At 46.8% G+C, this 16,036-nt stretch overlaps 1 protein-coding gene across 1 annotated transcript; it reads left to right on the top strand.

Annotated features, from left to right (window-relative positions):
* Positions 1-746: 746 nt before the first annotated feature.
* On the top strand, positions 747-15,752 carry LOC144611431 (mitochondrial import inner membrane translocase subunit Tim8 B-like). Its single transcript, XM_078430515.1, has 2 exons — positions 747-1,722; positions 15,319-15,752. The coding sequence occupies exon 1, from the start codon at positions 789-791 to the stop codon at positions 1,041-1,043; it is 255 nt and encodes an 84-aa protein (XP_078286641.1). The 5' UTR covers positions 747-788; the 3' UTR covers positions 1,044-1,722; positions 15,319-15,752.
* Positions 15,753-16,036: the final 284 nt, after the last annotated feature.

Genomic DNA, 16,036 nt, shown 5'->3' with positions numbered 1-16,036 from the left:
CTAGTGGGTGTAGGATAGTGTTAATGTGCGGGGATCGCTGGGCGGCACGGACTTGGTGGGCCGAAAAGGCCTGTTTCCGGCTGTATGTGTATGGTATGTATGGTATGTACACGTGCATATATACACACACACACACATATACATGCATATATATATATCTCCAGTTTCTTGTGATTTCCTCTAATTATTTGTTTAGCAATCTTTTTCTTTATATATATATATTTCTTCATATATATGCATTTACATAAACCATAAAGGTCGAATCGCCTTTATGGTTTATGTACATCATGTGAAAAATAAGATGAAGAGAGAAATAGAGCATTGCTTTAAATCAAAGTTGCTTCTGATCCAAGAGAAGGAACTTTGAGATCTACTTATCTCTTGCCTCTCACACACAGATACATATATATAATAAATTACATTTGTGCAGAGTGTGTGTTTGAGCCATACAAGGGAAACTGCACAAAAGAGGGGGCTGGGGAGGAAGGATTGGAGGGAAATGGGCAGAAACAGCAAGAAATCATAAAATCAGAGAAATTAAGCGGGGGAAAACATTTTAAAATAAAAATAACAAAAACATGTGAGTTGATGGATGAGATGTTTTCTGCATTTTAATGGTATCATCACACTGCTCCCCTCCAACACTGATTACACTGCGAGAGGCGGAGCGAGCGGCGGGATTTGCTTACTAAAATGGCGGCCGTACTTCAGTCCACGCGATAGCGACGGAGTGGTCCATCTTGCTCCTCTAGTATCTTTGGGCCTACCGCGCAGCGGCGTCTGGCGTCATGGAGGCTGCGGGCTCGGCGGCGGAGCGGAGCGACCTGCAGCTGCTACTGGCGGCCGAGCAGCAGAAGGCGCAGCTACAGCTGAGAGTGCACAGCCTGACGGCCGAGTGCTGGGACAAGTGCGTGGAGAAGCCGGGCTCCAGGCTCGACTCGCGGACTGAGAGCTGCCTGGTCAGCTGCGCCGATCGCTTTGTGGACACCACGCTGGCGCTCGCCAACCGCCTCGCGCAGATGGCGCAGAAGGGAGGCCGCTGACGGGCTGTCCCGCCGCCGTCCGCGCGGGGACACACACACGCGCCCGCCCGCACGGACACACGCGCGCCCGCCCGCCCGCGCGCTGCCTGCAACCGTCGCTCGGTTCAAACCCAGCGGCCGCCTTGTGTCCGTCTCCACGTCAGCTGAAGGAGCCCAAGGTCATTGCACCAACTCCTTGCTGTGTCCACAGCGTCTGCACGTCTTCAGCGGGACTGACTGGATCAATGGCAACCGGTTACACCCAGGGGTTTGGGAACTGCCGTTGCAGCACAAGACTAAAGTTGCGGCCCGGGTGGATGGATGAAGCCTCAGGACACCAACCCTTAACTTGGGGCTGGGAATGAATGTGCCGCAGACCGAGTGGTGACCGGTGATCGTGTGCGCTGCGTTATTACCTCAAGCCGCCGCGCTGCCCACAGCAACGAGACGCGGCTGTATTTGTCCACCAGGACACAACTGTCTATGTTACCGAGTTTGTGTGAGTTGTCTGTGCTGCCCCAGTAATAAACGTCATGCAGAGTTACAGCAACTGCAGTTCTTGGTTTACAAACATCACCAAGTACAGGAGTAACTCGGCGGGTCAGGCAACATCTGGAGGACATGGACAGGAGGCTTTTCCGGTTGGGACCCGTCTTCAGACTAATTGTCGTGGGGGTGAAAAAACTGGGGAAAAGTTCGGGTAAGACAAAGCCTGATGATAGATGGACAACAGGTGAGAGGGAGGGAGGATCATTGGCAGATGGGTGGACTAAGGCCAGAGATGAGAGGCATGGATGGGGTAGGCAGATGCATTTCTTCCCCATTTGGAAAAAATATATACTGGAGGGCATAGCTTTGTGAGAGGAACAAAGTTTAAAGATATGCAAGGCAAGGTTTTTTTACACAGAGGATCGTAAGTGCCTAGAACGTCATGCTGGGCGTTTAAGAGACTTTTCGATAAGTATATGAGCTGTCGGGGCAGAAGGTGCTTCCAGTCCGAGCGGCGGACAGGTTGATGGCTCTAATCCGGTCAAGGAGACTCGACCGGGGAGACCGAAGTCAGGAAGAGCCATAGTAGTGGGTGACTCCATTGTCCGAGGTGCGGACAGTAGATTCTGTGGTGGCAGGCGGGACTCGAGGATGGTCTGTTGCCTCCCTGGCGCAAGGGTTCAAGACATCACGGACCGGCTTCAGAACATTCTAGCGAGGGAAGGAGATCAGCCGGAAGTAGTTGTGCACTTGGCCACGGACGACGTCGGTAGGAAGAGGAAGGAGATACTGCAATGTGAGTTTAGAGAGTTAGGAAGAAGACGGCGAGGGTGGCTATCTGTGGATTGCTACCTGTACCTCGTGCTGGTGAGGGCAGGAACAGAGAGATTGGGGATATGAATATATGGCTGAGGGGTTGGTGTAGGGAGCAGGGATTTAGATTTCTAGACTACTGGGATCTCTTCTGTGGTACAAAAGGGACGGGTTACATCTTAACAGCAGGGGGACCAACATTCTGGCAGGCAGGTTTGCTCGTGCTACACATGTGGCTTTAAACTAAGTGGTGGGGGGAGGGGTTGACAAATTGGGAATATGAAGATGGAGTTAAAGGGGAAGCGAATACAGGAGAAATTGCAAAGGACTCTCAAATAAATGGGAAGGAAAGTTCTAGATGGGATAAGAGAGTAAGGTCAGGGCCAATGGTGACACCGACGGGTGTGAGATGGGAGGTGAATATTGAAGTTAAAGTGTTGTATTTAAATGCGCGAAGTATAAAAAATAAAGTGGATGAGCTTGAGGCTCAGTTAGACATTGGAAAGTATGATGTGGGAATTACAGAGACATGGCTACAAGAGGACCAGGGCTGGGAACTCAATAGTCATGGGGTACACAACGTATAGAAAAGACAGACAGGTGGGCAGAGGGGGTGGGGTCGCTCTGTTGGTAAGGAATGATATTCACACCCTTGCAAGGGGTGACATAGAATCAGATGTAGAATCAGTATGGATAGAAATGAGGAATTGTGAGGGTAAAAAGACCCTAATGGGAGTTATCTACAGGCCCCCAAACAGTAGCCTCGACATAGGGTGCAAGTTGAATCAAGAACTAAAATTGGCATGTCGCAAATGTAATGCTATGGTGGTTATGGGAGATTTCAACATGCAGGTAGACTGGGAAAATCAGGTTGGTACTGGACCCCAGGAAAGGGAGTTTGTGGAGTGTCTCCGTGATGGATTCTTTGAACAGCTTGTACTGGAGCCGACCAGGGAGAAGGCAATTCTGGATTTAGTGTTGTGTAATGAACCTGATCTGATGAGGGAACTCGAGGTAAAAGATCCATTAGGAGGCAGTGATAAGTTTTACTCTTCAAATTGAGAGGGAGAAGGGAAAATCAGAAGTGTCAGTATTACAGTACAGCGAAGGGGATTACAGAGGCATGAGGCAGGAGCCAGCCAGATTTGACTGGAAGGAGGCCCTAGCAGGGAGGACGGTGGAACAGCAATGGCAGGTATTCCTGGGAATAATGCAGAAGTTGCAGGATCAATTTATCCCAAACAGGAGGAAAGATTCCAAGGGGAGTAAGAGGCACCCGTGGCTGACAAGGGAAGTCAATGACAGCATAAAAATAAAAGAGAAGAAGTATAACATAGCAAAGAAGAGTGGGAAGCCAGAGTATTGGGACTCTTAAAGAGCAACAGAAGATAACTAAAAAGGCAATACGGGGAGAAAAGATGAGGAACGAGGGTAAGCTAGCCAATAATATAAAGGAGGATAGTAAAAGCTTTTTTAGGTATGTGAAGAGGAAAAAAATACTCAAGGCAAATGTGGGTCCCTTGAAGACAGAAGCAGGGGAATTTATTATGGGGAACAAGGAAATGGCACGAGTTGAACCGGTACTATGGATCTGTCTTCACTAAGGAAGATACAAACAATCTCCCAGATGTTCTAGTGGCCAGAAATCCTAGGATGAAGGAGGAAATTCACATAAGGCAGGAAATGGTGTTGGGTAGACTGATGGGAGTGGAGGCTGATAAATCCCCAGGGCCTGATGGTCTGCATCCCAGGGTACTTAAGGAGGTGGCTCTAGAAATCGTGGACGCATTGGTGATCATTTTCTAATGTTCTATAGATTCAGGATCAGTTCCTGTAGATTGGAGGGTAGCTAATGACTTCCCACTTTTTAAGAAAGGAGAGAGAAAACGGGAAATTATAGACCAGTTAGTCTGACATCAGTGGTGGGGAAGTTGCTGGAGTAAATTATAAAAGACGAAATTGCGGAGCATTTGGATAGCAGTAACAGGATCGTTCCGAGTCAGCATGGATTTACGAAGGGGAAATCATGCTTGACTAATCTTCTGGAATTTTTTGAGGATGTAACTAGGAAAATTGACAGGGGAGAGCCGGTGAATGTGGTGTACCTTGACTTTCAGAAAGCCTTCGACAAGGTTCCACATAGGAGATTAGTGGGCAAAATTAGACCATATGGTATTGGGGGTAGGGTACTGACATGGATAGAAAATTGGTTGGCAGACAGAAAGCAAAGAGTGGGGAAGTATGTGTCCCTTTCAGAATGGCAGGCAGTGACGAGTGGGGCACCGCAAGGCTCGGTGCTGGGACCGCAGCTATTTACAATATACATTAATGACTTGGACGAAGGGATTAAAAGTACCATTAGCAAATTTGCAGATGATACAAAGCTGGGTGGCAGTGTGATCTGTGAGGAAGATGCTATGAGGTTGCAGGTTGACTTGGACAGGTTGTGCGAGTGGGCGGATGCATGGCAGATGCAGTTTAATGTGGATAAGTGTGAGGTTATCCACTTTGGTGGTAAGAATAGGAAGGCAGATTATTATCTGAATGGTGTCAAGTTAGGAAAAGGGGACGTACAACGAGATCTGGGTGTCCTAGTGCATCAGTCACTGAAAGGAAGCATGTAGGTACCGCAGGCAGTGAAGAAAGCCAATGGAATGTTGGCCTTCATAACGAAGAATTGAGTATAGGAGCAAAGAGGTCCTTCTGCAGTTGTACAGGGCCCTAGTGAGACCGCACCTGGAGTACTGTGCGCAGTTTTAGTCTCCAAATTTGAAGAAGGATATTCTTGCTATTGAGGGCGTGCAGCGTAGGTTTCTTAGGTTAATTCCTGGAATGGCGGGACTGTCATATGTTGAAAGACTGGAGCGACTCGGCTAGTATACACTGGAATTTAGAAGGATGAGAGGGGATCTTATCGAAACATATAAGATTATTAAGGGGTTGGACACGTTAGAGCAGGAAACATGTTCCCAATGTTGGGGGAGTCCAGAACCAGGGGCCACAGTTTAAGAATAAGGGGTAGGTCATTTAGAACGGAGATGAGGAAAAGCTTTTTCAGTCAGGGAGTTGTAAATCTGTGGAATTCACTGCCTCAGAAGGGAGTGGAGGCCAATTCTCTGGATGCTTTCAAGAGAGCTAGGTAGCGGAGTCAGGGGGTATGGGGAGAAGGCAGGAACGGGGTACTGATTGAGAATGATCAGCCATGATCACATTGAATGGAGGTGCTGGCTCGAAGGGCCGAATGGCCTATTGTCTATATGGATATGCAAAGAATGGAGAGATTTTAGTTTAGTGTCTTGTCATGTGTACTGAGGTACAGTGGAAAGCTTTTGTTACGTGCTATCCAGTCAGCAGAAAGACAATACATGATTATGATCAATGCTGTCGCCAAAGGTCATACAGTACCGCAGTTGGAAGACCATTTTAACAACGATGTGAACATCGCCTTTCCAGTCAGCCTCTGTTTGTACTGATCTGTCCACACGTTTCCTTTATTTTCCGTTCTTCTTTGACCTAGGTTTCCCTGGCTGCTCCAGCTTGAACCTGCTCCACCTCTGCAAGCATATTAACAATCTCTGCTACAGTCCACCCCACTGCCGGCCTCAGCAGAACCAACAGAATCCTATGCAGATGGGCGGGCCCTGTACTTGTCAGACAGCTACGCGTACCAATGGTGAATGTTTCAGCCTCGGGACCTGCAAAGTGCTGCCCATACATCTCTCTTTGAGAAGCCATGTCTCGCAGTCTTGAAACAGCATCTTTAGCTGTGCGCCAGGGCTGGGGTTCTGGTTCCCAGTCCATGAGCAGGGGATAGCGACCGTTAGGGGCCAAGGTGACCCGGTACCGGACATAATCTGTCCCCGTGCCGGCAGGCAATGCTGCCACAAGTGGATCTGTGCTCAAAGCAGCCACACGTCTGATGTCAGTGTCTTTTAAATGAACCTGGCCAGCACCTTGTTCCCACAGCCGTGTTAGCCAGGTGGCCAAGGGTTCCCCGGGTTGCTGTCTCATTCTAGCCACTAACTCTCGTAACTCAGTCGCACTATAAACTCTGACAACAGTTTCAGTCTCCTGGTCCAGCTGAGCCAATTGATTATTTTCTCTCCGTTTAGTCTTAACTTTGGTCTAGCTCCTATTATTCTGTTATTCCTTTCTTCCCCCTCTGTCCATTCTCCATCAGACTCATCTGAGTGCCAAATATCCCCATCCCAGTCAGTGGTTGTGCTTCCAATCATCTTGTGATAATATAGAACACATTTTTGCAAGGTCGACACTCCATTTCTTGTTATTTAATTTCTTTTGTTGTTTCATGGTTGCTAATCTACATACGGTACTAATTTGTTTCAATTCCACAGTCTCAGCCTGTTCCTGTGCTGCCTTTGCTGTCTCAGTCACAGTCAGTGTCTTTCCAGAGCAGTAAACCTTTCCTTCCAGTTATCATGTTCACAGTTCAATTTGTCAATCATGAAACTCTGCTGCCTTAGAGCAACAGCAAATATCCATCCCACCTGTGGGAGATCCTCTTTCTTTTTAGGTTAGCCCACTTTCTCCAAACATTTAATAATCAAATATGGTGGCTTTGCTGCCTTATCCTTGAACTCTTCCTCCCAGCCCTCAGGAGGTCCCCATTTAACCTTCTGAATTATCTACCCATCCCGGGACTCGAAAGGTCTGGTTCTGCGTCATCAACCCTCTTTCTCCTCGTTTTCACTGAATCCTGCCGACTATGCCAAAATGTAATAAAATACGTGCAGGATTCAAGGATTCAGATCAAGAAATGGAGGAGGCACATGGTGAAGAGCACAAATTACTATTTAGTCAAGTCAAGTTTATTTGTCACATGCACATACACGACGTGCAGTGAAATGAGAGTGGCAATGCCTGCGGATTGTGCAAAAAAAAGAATTACAGTTACAGCATATAAATAAAAGTTAATACAGAGAAGACAAAATTTAGTCCCTGGAGTTATAAAAGTTAACAATCCTGATGGCCTGTGGGAAGAAAGTCCATCTCATCCTCTCCGTTTTCACAGCGTGACAGCGGAGGCGTTTGCCTGACCGTAGCATCCGTAACAGACCGTTGCTGGGGTAGCAGGGGTCCCTCATAATCTTGCTTGCTCTCGAACTGCACCTCCTGATGTATAGGTCCTGCAGGGGGTGAGTGGTGTTCCCATGGTGCGTTCTGCCGAACGCACTACTCTCTGCAGGGCCTTCCTGTCCTGGGCAGAGCTGTTCCCAAACCAGACTGTAATGTTGCCGGACAGGATTCTCTCTACAGCCCCAGAGTAGAAGCAATGAAGGATCCTCAGAGACACTCTGAATTTCCTCAGCTGTCTAAGGTGGTAAAGACGCTGCTTTGCCTTACCCACCAGTGCGGCAATGTGCGTTGCCCATGTCAGATCCTCTTTGATGTGGACTCCCAAGTATTTAAAACTGCTCACCCTATCCACAGTAGACCCATTTATTTCCAGTGGCATGTACGTCCTTGGATGTTGAGCCCTTCTAAAGTCCACAATCAGCTCCTTCGTTTTAGTGACATTCAAAAGGAGGCTATTGTCCTGACACCAGAGTGCCAGATCAGCCACCTCCTCCCGGTAGGCCTTCTCATCGTTGTCGGAGATCCGGCCCACCACCACAGTGTCATCAGCAAACTTGATGATGGAGTTTGAGCTGAACCTGGCCACAGTCATGTGTGTACAGGGAGTACAGTAGGGGGCTAAGGACGCAACCCTGGGGGGATCCCATGTTCAGGGTGAGGGGGCTAGATGTATGTTCCCCCATCCTGACCACTTGGGGCCTGGCCGTGAGAAAGTCCAGGACCCAGGCACACAGAGGGGTGCTAAGCCCCAGTTCCAGCAGCTTCTCAGCCAGTCTGCTGGGGACTATTGTGTTGAAAACTGAACTAAAGTCAATGAACAGCATCCTCACATAGGCCCCCTTCTGGCTGTCCAGATGAGAGAGAGCGGTGTGCAGAACCTGGGAGACCGCATCATCCGTGGACCTGTTCGGACGGTATGCGAACTGTAGTGGGTCCATGTTGCGAGGGAGGAGGGCACAGATGTGCTTCTTGATTAGTCTCTCGAAGCATTTCATGACCGAGGTGAGGGCCACCGGTTGGTAGTCATTTAAACAAGCTGGAGAGGCGTACAATAATGGATCTTTTGAAGCATGCAGGGACCACGGACTTTGCCAAGGAGAAGTTAAATATCGTGGTGAGCACTGGAACAAGCTGAGTAGCACAAGACTTTAGTACTCGCCCAGATATACCATCTGGGCCTCCAGCTTTCCTCGTGTTCACACATGTCGGAGCCCACCTCTTCCCCTCCCCCTTCCCAGATCTCCCTCTATCTTCCTGTCTCCACCTATATCCTTCCTTTGTCCCGCCCCCCTGACATCAGTCTGAGGAAGGGTCTCGACCCGAAAAGTCACCCATTCCTTCTCTCCTGAGATGCTGCCTGACCTGCTGAGTTACTCCAGCATTTTGTGAATAAATACCCTCGATTTGTACTAGCATCTGCAGTTATTTTCTTCAAGTAAATCACAGAAAAACTATCAACTATCAATAAAGAAACAATACAAAATAACTCTTATGTCCCTCTGCATACTCGAGTCTCCTGTCGGGACTGGCTGACACACGGTCCAAGTGCTTCTTCTCTCTCTCTCTCCTTGGTGAAGCTCTTTTCTCTCCCCAAAGATGAAGCTCATGGTCCCTTGGTAGAAGCATGTATTTATAACAACAACAGGTGATTGTGTGTCAAGCTAGCTATCCTCCTTGGTAGCATAAGGCGTGAGTTATGTGTCCTGTCAGACACTGAGCCAGTCTCGGCTGCCTCTGGGAAAGCAAAGCTTATTTCAATGACCTTGCTGGTGTCCTCATGATCTACTGGTCTCTTTCAATTAACCCAAGCATTCTTCAGAAACATCTACTTATTTGCCCAAGCAGGGCTCAAAATACGGTGCTGCTAATTTCGCCGACCATTTCAGCTCACAGTCTGTTTAACCCTTACATTGCAGTTAGCAACCAGGAGATCCAGTAAGTCTTTGTGAACCTAGCGCAAATATTCAACAAAACGGTCACCGTCTACGTTTGGTCTCGCCTATGTAGAGGAGGCCACATCAGGAACAGTCACATTGTGGAAACAAGCCCTTCAGCCCAACTTGCTCACACAGGCCAACATGTCCCAGCTACACCAGTCCCACCTGCTGGCATTTCGTCCATATCCCTCCAAACCTGTCCTATCCATGTACCTGTCCAACTGTTTCTTAAACGTTAAGATAGTCCCGGCCTCATCTACTTCCTCTGGCAGCTTGTTCCATACACCCACCACCCTATGTATGAAAAAGTTACTCCTCAGATTCCTATTAAATCGTTTCCCCTTCACCTTTAAACCTATGTCCTCAATTCACCTACTCTGGGCAAGAGACTCTGTGCATCTACCCAATCTATTCCTCCCATGATTTTATACACCTCCATAAGATCACCTCTCATCCTCCTGCGCTCCAAGGAATAGTCCCAGCCAACTCAACCTCTCCCTGTAGCTCACACCCTCTAATCCTGGCAGCATCCTCATAAATCTCTGTACCCTTTCCAGCTTAACATCTTTCCTATAATATGGCGCCCAGAACTGAACACCATTGTCTAAATATGGCCACACCAACGTCTTAAACAACTGTAACATGACCTCCCAACTTCTGTATTCAATACTCTGACTGATGAAGGCCGATGTGCCAAAAGCTCTTTTGATCACCTTATCTACTTGCAACTTCACCTCCAAGGCACCATGCACCAGAGGTGCACATGAACCCCTGTCTCACCTGGAACCACTGTTGGGGGTCCCTGGATGGAGGAGGTATAGGGACACGTGTTGCAACTCCTGTGGTTTCAGAGGAAACTTCCTGGGGAGAGGGATGAGTGAACCAAGGAGTTGCGGAGGGTGCGGTCTCTGCAAAAAGGGCCGGAGATGGGACTAGTGGGATCCCGTTGGAGCTGCTGGAAATGTGTTGGATATGGAGGATGGTGGTGAAAGGCGAGGACCAGGGGAACCCTATTCTCGTTCCGTCGGGGTGGGGTGGGGGGGAGAAGAGGAAGCAAGAGCAGAACAATGTGATACAAAGGAGATGCATGTGAGGGCCCCATCTATGACAGAGGCGGGGGAAAGTACGTTACTAAAGAAAGAGGACATCTCCGATGAATTTGAGGGCAGGGTGGAAGACAGTGGTGAAGTTCATCAAATTCACGAGTTCTGCATGGGTGTAGGAGGCGTCCTGATGCAGTCATCAGTGTAGCGGAGAAAGAGATGGGGGATTGGGCCAGTGTACGTCTGAAACAAGGACTGTTCAATGCTACCAACAAAAAATCAGGCAGAGCTGGTGGGCCTTTGCCAGTGCCCATAACTACAACTTTAACTTGGCAAAAATGAGGCGAGTCAAAAGAGAAGTTGTTGAGGGTGAGGACCATTTCCACTCGGTGGAGGAGAGTGTTAGTAGAGGGAAATCAATTGGATCTCTGTTGGGAGAAGACATGGAGGGTCTTGAGACCTTCCTGGTGGGGGGTGGAGGTGTAGACGGAATGGATATCCATGGTGAAGATTAGGCAATGGAGGCTTAGAAATTATAGGTTATTAAACAGTTTAAGGGCTGTGATGTGTCTCATACATAGGTGGGAAGGGACTGAACCAGGGGGGATAAGATGGAAGTGAGGGATGTGAAGATGCGTTCAGCTGGGTGGGACCAGGCAGACAATGGGTCTGCTAGGGCAGTCATGTTTGTGTATTTTGGGGAGGACATGGAAGTGAGGTGTGGGGCTGGGGAAGGATAGGTTTGGCGGCTGCAGGGGAAATTGCCAGATGTGATGAGATCAGAGACATTCAGACCGTCGGCTATGGTCTGTTTACAATAAGCCCTTGTTATAAGGGAGCATAGCCGAGGGAGTGGTGTCCTTTATTGCCGATAACTGCGGATGATATGTAAGGAGATAGCAGATATTAGTAGTAAGCACAAAGTGGTGATTGTGGGTGATTTCAATTTTCCGTATATAGACTGGGAATCACATTCTGTTAAAGGGCTGGATGGTTTGGAGTTTGTAAAATGTGTGCAGGATAGTTTTTTGCAGCAATACGTAGAGGTGCCTACCAGAGAAGGGGCAGTGTTGGACCTCCTGTTAGGAAATGAGATGGGTCAGGTGACGGAGGTATGTGTTGAGGAGCACTTTGGGTCTAGTGATCATAATGCCATTAGTTTCAATATCATTATGGAGAAGGTCAAATCTGGACCAAGGGTTGAGATTTTGGATTGGAGAAAGGCTAATTTTGAGGAGATGAGAAAGGATTTAAAAGGAGTGAAATGGAAATTGTTGTTTTATGAAAAGGATATAATAGAGAAATGGAGGATATTTAAAGGTGAAATTTTGAGAGTACAGAGTCTTTATGTCCCTGTTCGGTGGAAAGGAAAGAATAATAATTTGAAAGAGCCATGGTTTTCCAGGGAAATTGGACACTTGGTTCAGAAAAAGAGGGAGATATACAATAAATATAAGCGGCAGGGAGTAAATGAGGTTCTTGAGGAATATAAAGAATGTAAAAGGAATCTTAAAAAGGAAATTAGAAAAGTGAAAAAAAGATATGAGGCTGCTTTGGCAAGTAATGTAAAAGTAAACCCCAAGGGGTTCTACAGATATGTCAATAGCAAAAGGATAGTGAGGGATAAAATTGGTCCATTAGAGTCAGAGTGGACAGCTATGTGCTGAGCCGGAAGAAATGGGGGAGATATTAAACAATTTCTTTTCTTCGGTATTTACCGAGGAGAAGGATATTGAATTATGTGAGGTAAGCGAAACAAGTAGAGTAGTGATGGAAATTAGGAGGATTAAAGAAGAGGAGGTACGGACACTTTTGAAGAATATAAAAGTGGATAAGTCTCCAGGTCCTGATAGGATATTCCCTAGGACATTGAGGGAAGTTAGTGCAGAAATAGCAGGGGCTATGACGGAAATATTTCAAACGTCATTAGAAACAGGGATGGTGCCGGAAGATTGGCGCATTGCGCATGTTGTGCCTTTGTTTAAAAAAGGTTCTAAAAGTAAACCTAGCAATTATAGACCTATAAGTTTGACGTCTGTGGTGGGAAAATTAATGGAAAAGATACTTAGGGACAATATTGACAATTGTATGTCAGGCTGGAGGCCAGTGTCTAGTGGAGTGCCCCAAGGATCTGTGTTGGGTCCACTGTTGTTTGTCATTTACATTAATGATCTGGATGATGGTGTGGCAAATTGGATTAGTAAATATGCAGATGATACCAAGATAGGTGGAGTAGTTGATAGTGAGGTAGATTTTCAAAGTCTACAGAGAGACTTGGGCCTTTTGGAAGGGTGGGCTGAAAGATGGCAGATGGAGTTTAATGCTGATAAGTGTGAGGTGCTGCATTTTGGTAGGACAAATCAAAATAGGACGTACAGGGTAAATGGTAGGGAATTGAGGAATGCAATGGAACAGAGGGATCTGGGAATAACTGTGCATTGTTCCCTGAAGGTGGAATCTCATGTGGATAGGGTGGTGAAGAAGGCGTTTGGTATGCTTGCCTTTATAAATCAGAGCATCGAGTATAGAAGTTGGGATGTAATGTTGAAATTGTACAGGGCATTGGTGAGGCCGAATCTGGAGTATGGTGTGCAGTTCTGGTCGCCAAATTATAGGAAGGATGTCGACAAAATGGAGAGGGTACAGAGGAGATTTACTAGAATGTTGCCTGGGTTTCAGCACTTAGGCTACAGAGAGAGGTTGAACAGGTTGGGTCTTTATTCTTTGGAGCGTAGAAGGTTGAGGGGGGACTTGATAGAGGTTTTTAAAATTTTGAGAGGGACGGACAGAGTTGACGTGGGTAAGCTTTTCCCTTTGAGAGTGGGGAAGATTCCAACACGGGGACATAGCTTCAGAATTGAGGGACAAAGGTTTAGGGGTAACATGAGGGGGAACTTCTTTACTCAGAGGGTTGTGGCTGTATGGAATGGGCTTCCGGTGGAAGTGGTGGAGGCAGGCTCGATTTTATTATTTAAGAGTAAATTGGATAGGTATATGGATAGGAGGGGATTGGAGGGTTATGGTCTGAGTGCAGGTAGATGAGACTAGGTCAGGGAGAATGGTCGGCGTGGACTGGTAGGGCCAGACAGGCCTGTTTCCATGCTGTAGTTGTTATATATTGTTATATATATATATATTGTTATAATATATATAATTATTTGGATAATCAAGGCCTGATTAGAAACAGTCAACATGGATTTGTGCCTGGAAGGTCATGTTTGACTAATCTTCTTGAATTTTTTGAAGAGGTTACCAGGGAAATTGATAAGGGCAAGGCTGTGGATGTTGTCTATATGGACTTCAGTAAGGCATTTGACAAGGTTCCACATGGAAGGTTGATTAAGAAGGTTAAATCGTTGGGTATTAATAGTGAGGTTGCAAGATGGATTCAACAATGGCTGAATGGGAGATACCAGAGGGTAACGGTTGACAATTGTATGTCAGGTTGGAGGCCAGTGTCTAGTGGAGTGCCCCAAGGATCTGTGTTGGGTCCACTGTTGTTTGTCATTTACATTAATGATCTGGATGATGGTGTGGCAAATTGGATTAGTAAATATGCAGATGATACTAAGATAGGTGGAGTAGTTGATAGTGAGGTAGATTTTCAAAGTCTACAGAGAGACTTGGGCCTTTTGGAAGGGTGGGCTGAAAGATGGCAGATGGAGTTTAATGCTGATAAGTGTGAGGTGCTGCATTTTGGTAGGACAAATCAAAATAGGACGTACAGGGTAAATGGTAGGGAATTGAGGAATGCAGTGGAACAGAGGGATCTGGGAATAACTGTGCATTGTTCCCTGAAGGTGGAATCTCATGTGGATAGGGTGGTGAAGAAGGCGTTTGGTATGCTTGCCTTTATAAATCAGAGCATCGAGTATAGAAGTTGGGATGTAATGTTGAAATTGTACAGGGCATTGGTGAGGCCAAATCTGGAGTATGGTGTGCAGTTCTGGTCGCCAAATTATAGGAAGGATGTCGACAAAATGGAGAGGGTACAGAGGAGATTTACTAGAATGTTGCCTGGGTTTCAGCACTTAGGCTACAGAGAAAGGTTGAACAGGTTGGGTCTTTATTCTTTGGAGCGTAGAAGGTTGAGGGGGGACTTGATAGAGGTTTTTAAAATTTTGAGAGGGACGGACAGAGTTGACGTGGGTAGGCTTTTCCCTTTGAGAGTGGGGAAGATTCCAACAAGGGGACATAGCTTCAGAATTGAGGGACAAAGGTTTAGGGGTAACATGAGGGGGAACTTCTTTACTCAGAGGGTTGTGGCTGTATGGAATGGGCTTCCGGTGGAAGTGGTGGAGGCTGGCTCGATTTTATTATTTAAGAGTAAATTGGATAGGTATATGGATAGGAGGGGATTGGAGGGTTATGGTCTGAGTGCAGGTAGATGAGACTAGGTCAGGGAGAATGGTCGGCGTGGACTGGTAGGGCCGGACAGGCCTGTTTCCATGCTGTAGTTGTTATATATATATGTTATATGTTATATATATATGATGGTACACAGACAAAAGAACAAAGTGCTGGAGTAATTCCGTGGGTCAGGATCTCTGAGAACATGTAGAGATGACATTGGGAACCTTCCTCAGACTGATTCACTTGGCTGACTTACTCCAGCACTTTGTATCATTTCACTTTATAACTGGGCGCAGTCACCATGGGGCTCCCTCCTCTCTCACCTGCCGTCACTTCAAGGTGGAGTATGACAGCAATTCCCTGGAGAAGGACGTAGAGAGTGGATTCGGGAAACGGCCAGGGAGACAGTGGGAGCCGGGGATGGGTCGGCAGGAGGTCGCTCCATTCACATTGTTTAAATTTTATATTTGTTTTAGTTAAGTTCCCAGCTCTCCAGGGTGCATTAGAGACACGGGAGGGGTGTCCTTAACGGACCAGGATGTATTATCGTTTTATTATTACAAGCCTGCTAGTCCAGAAAAACGGGTACTCCAGAAAGGCTCTGGAACCGAGGGTGCCGGAAAATTGGTGATGCAAAAACATCTCAGCAAGCTGCAACACTGGCAGACCTGGAAGAGCAGCCCAAACACCAGCAGATCTCATGCAAGAACCTTTAACCTACCTTGAACAAGCATCTCGAAATATCCCAATTCCACAAAAGCAAACGTGAAACTTACACATAATCTGCAAGTTTGATGTGAATGGTTCTCCTAAATCCCTCTTCCTTTGCAGCCCATTCCCCTCAAGATCAGCTCCAAGTTATCACTTGAATAAAGGTAGCTACGAAATGTAAATATGCAGTGACTAAATCATTCTGAAATTGTCTTCATTTTGACTTCAAGGTGTAAATGATTGTTATATGCGTTAATTGTATGGGGAGAAAGATCGTTATATTGTGGACAAAGTGGTTAAAATAAAAATGTATATCCGGCTGTATCCTTTGACAAACTTCCTCACAGTTTGCAGCCCCATTAATTTTAAGTGTTGTCTGCAAACTTATTGACCCACTCATGTCTTTCATATATTGCACAAATTCAGAGGTCCCAGCACAGATCCCTGTGGAACACCACTGGCCACAGACCACCAACCGGAGTAACCATCCTTGTCGGAAGTCTTGACCCATTCCTTCTCTCCAGAGATGTCTGTCCTGCCGAGTTACTCCGGCATTTTGTGCCTATTTTCA

This window comes from Rhinoraja longicauda, chromosome 40 (assembly GCF_053455715.1).
Source record: "Rhinoraja longicauda isolate Sanriku21f chromosome 40, sRhiLon1.1, whole genome shotgun sequence".
Classification (NCBI taxonomy): Eukaryota; Metazoa; Chordata; class Chondrichthyes; order Rajiformes; family Arhynchobatidae; genus Rhinoraja; species Rhinoraja longicauda.
The sequence above is the reverse complement of the archived record's forward strand: the minus strand, read 5'-3'. Positions and strand labels throughout refer to the sequence as shown.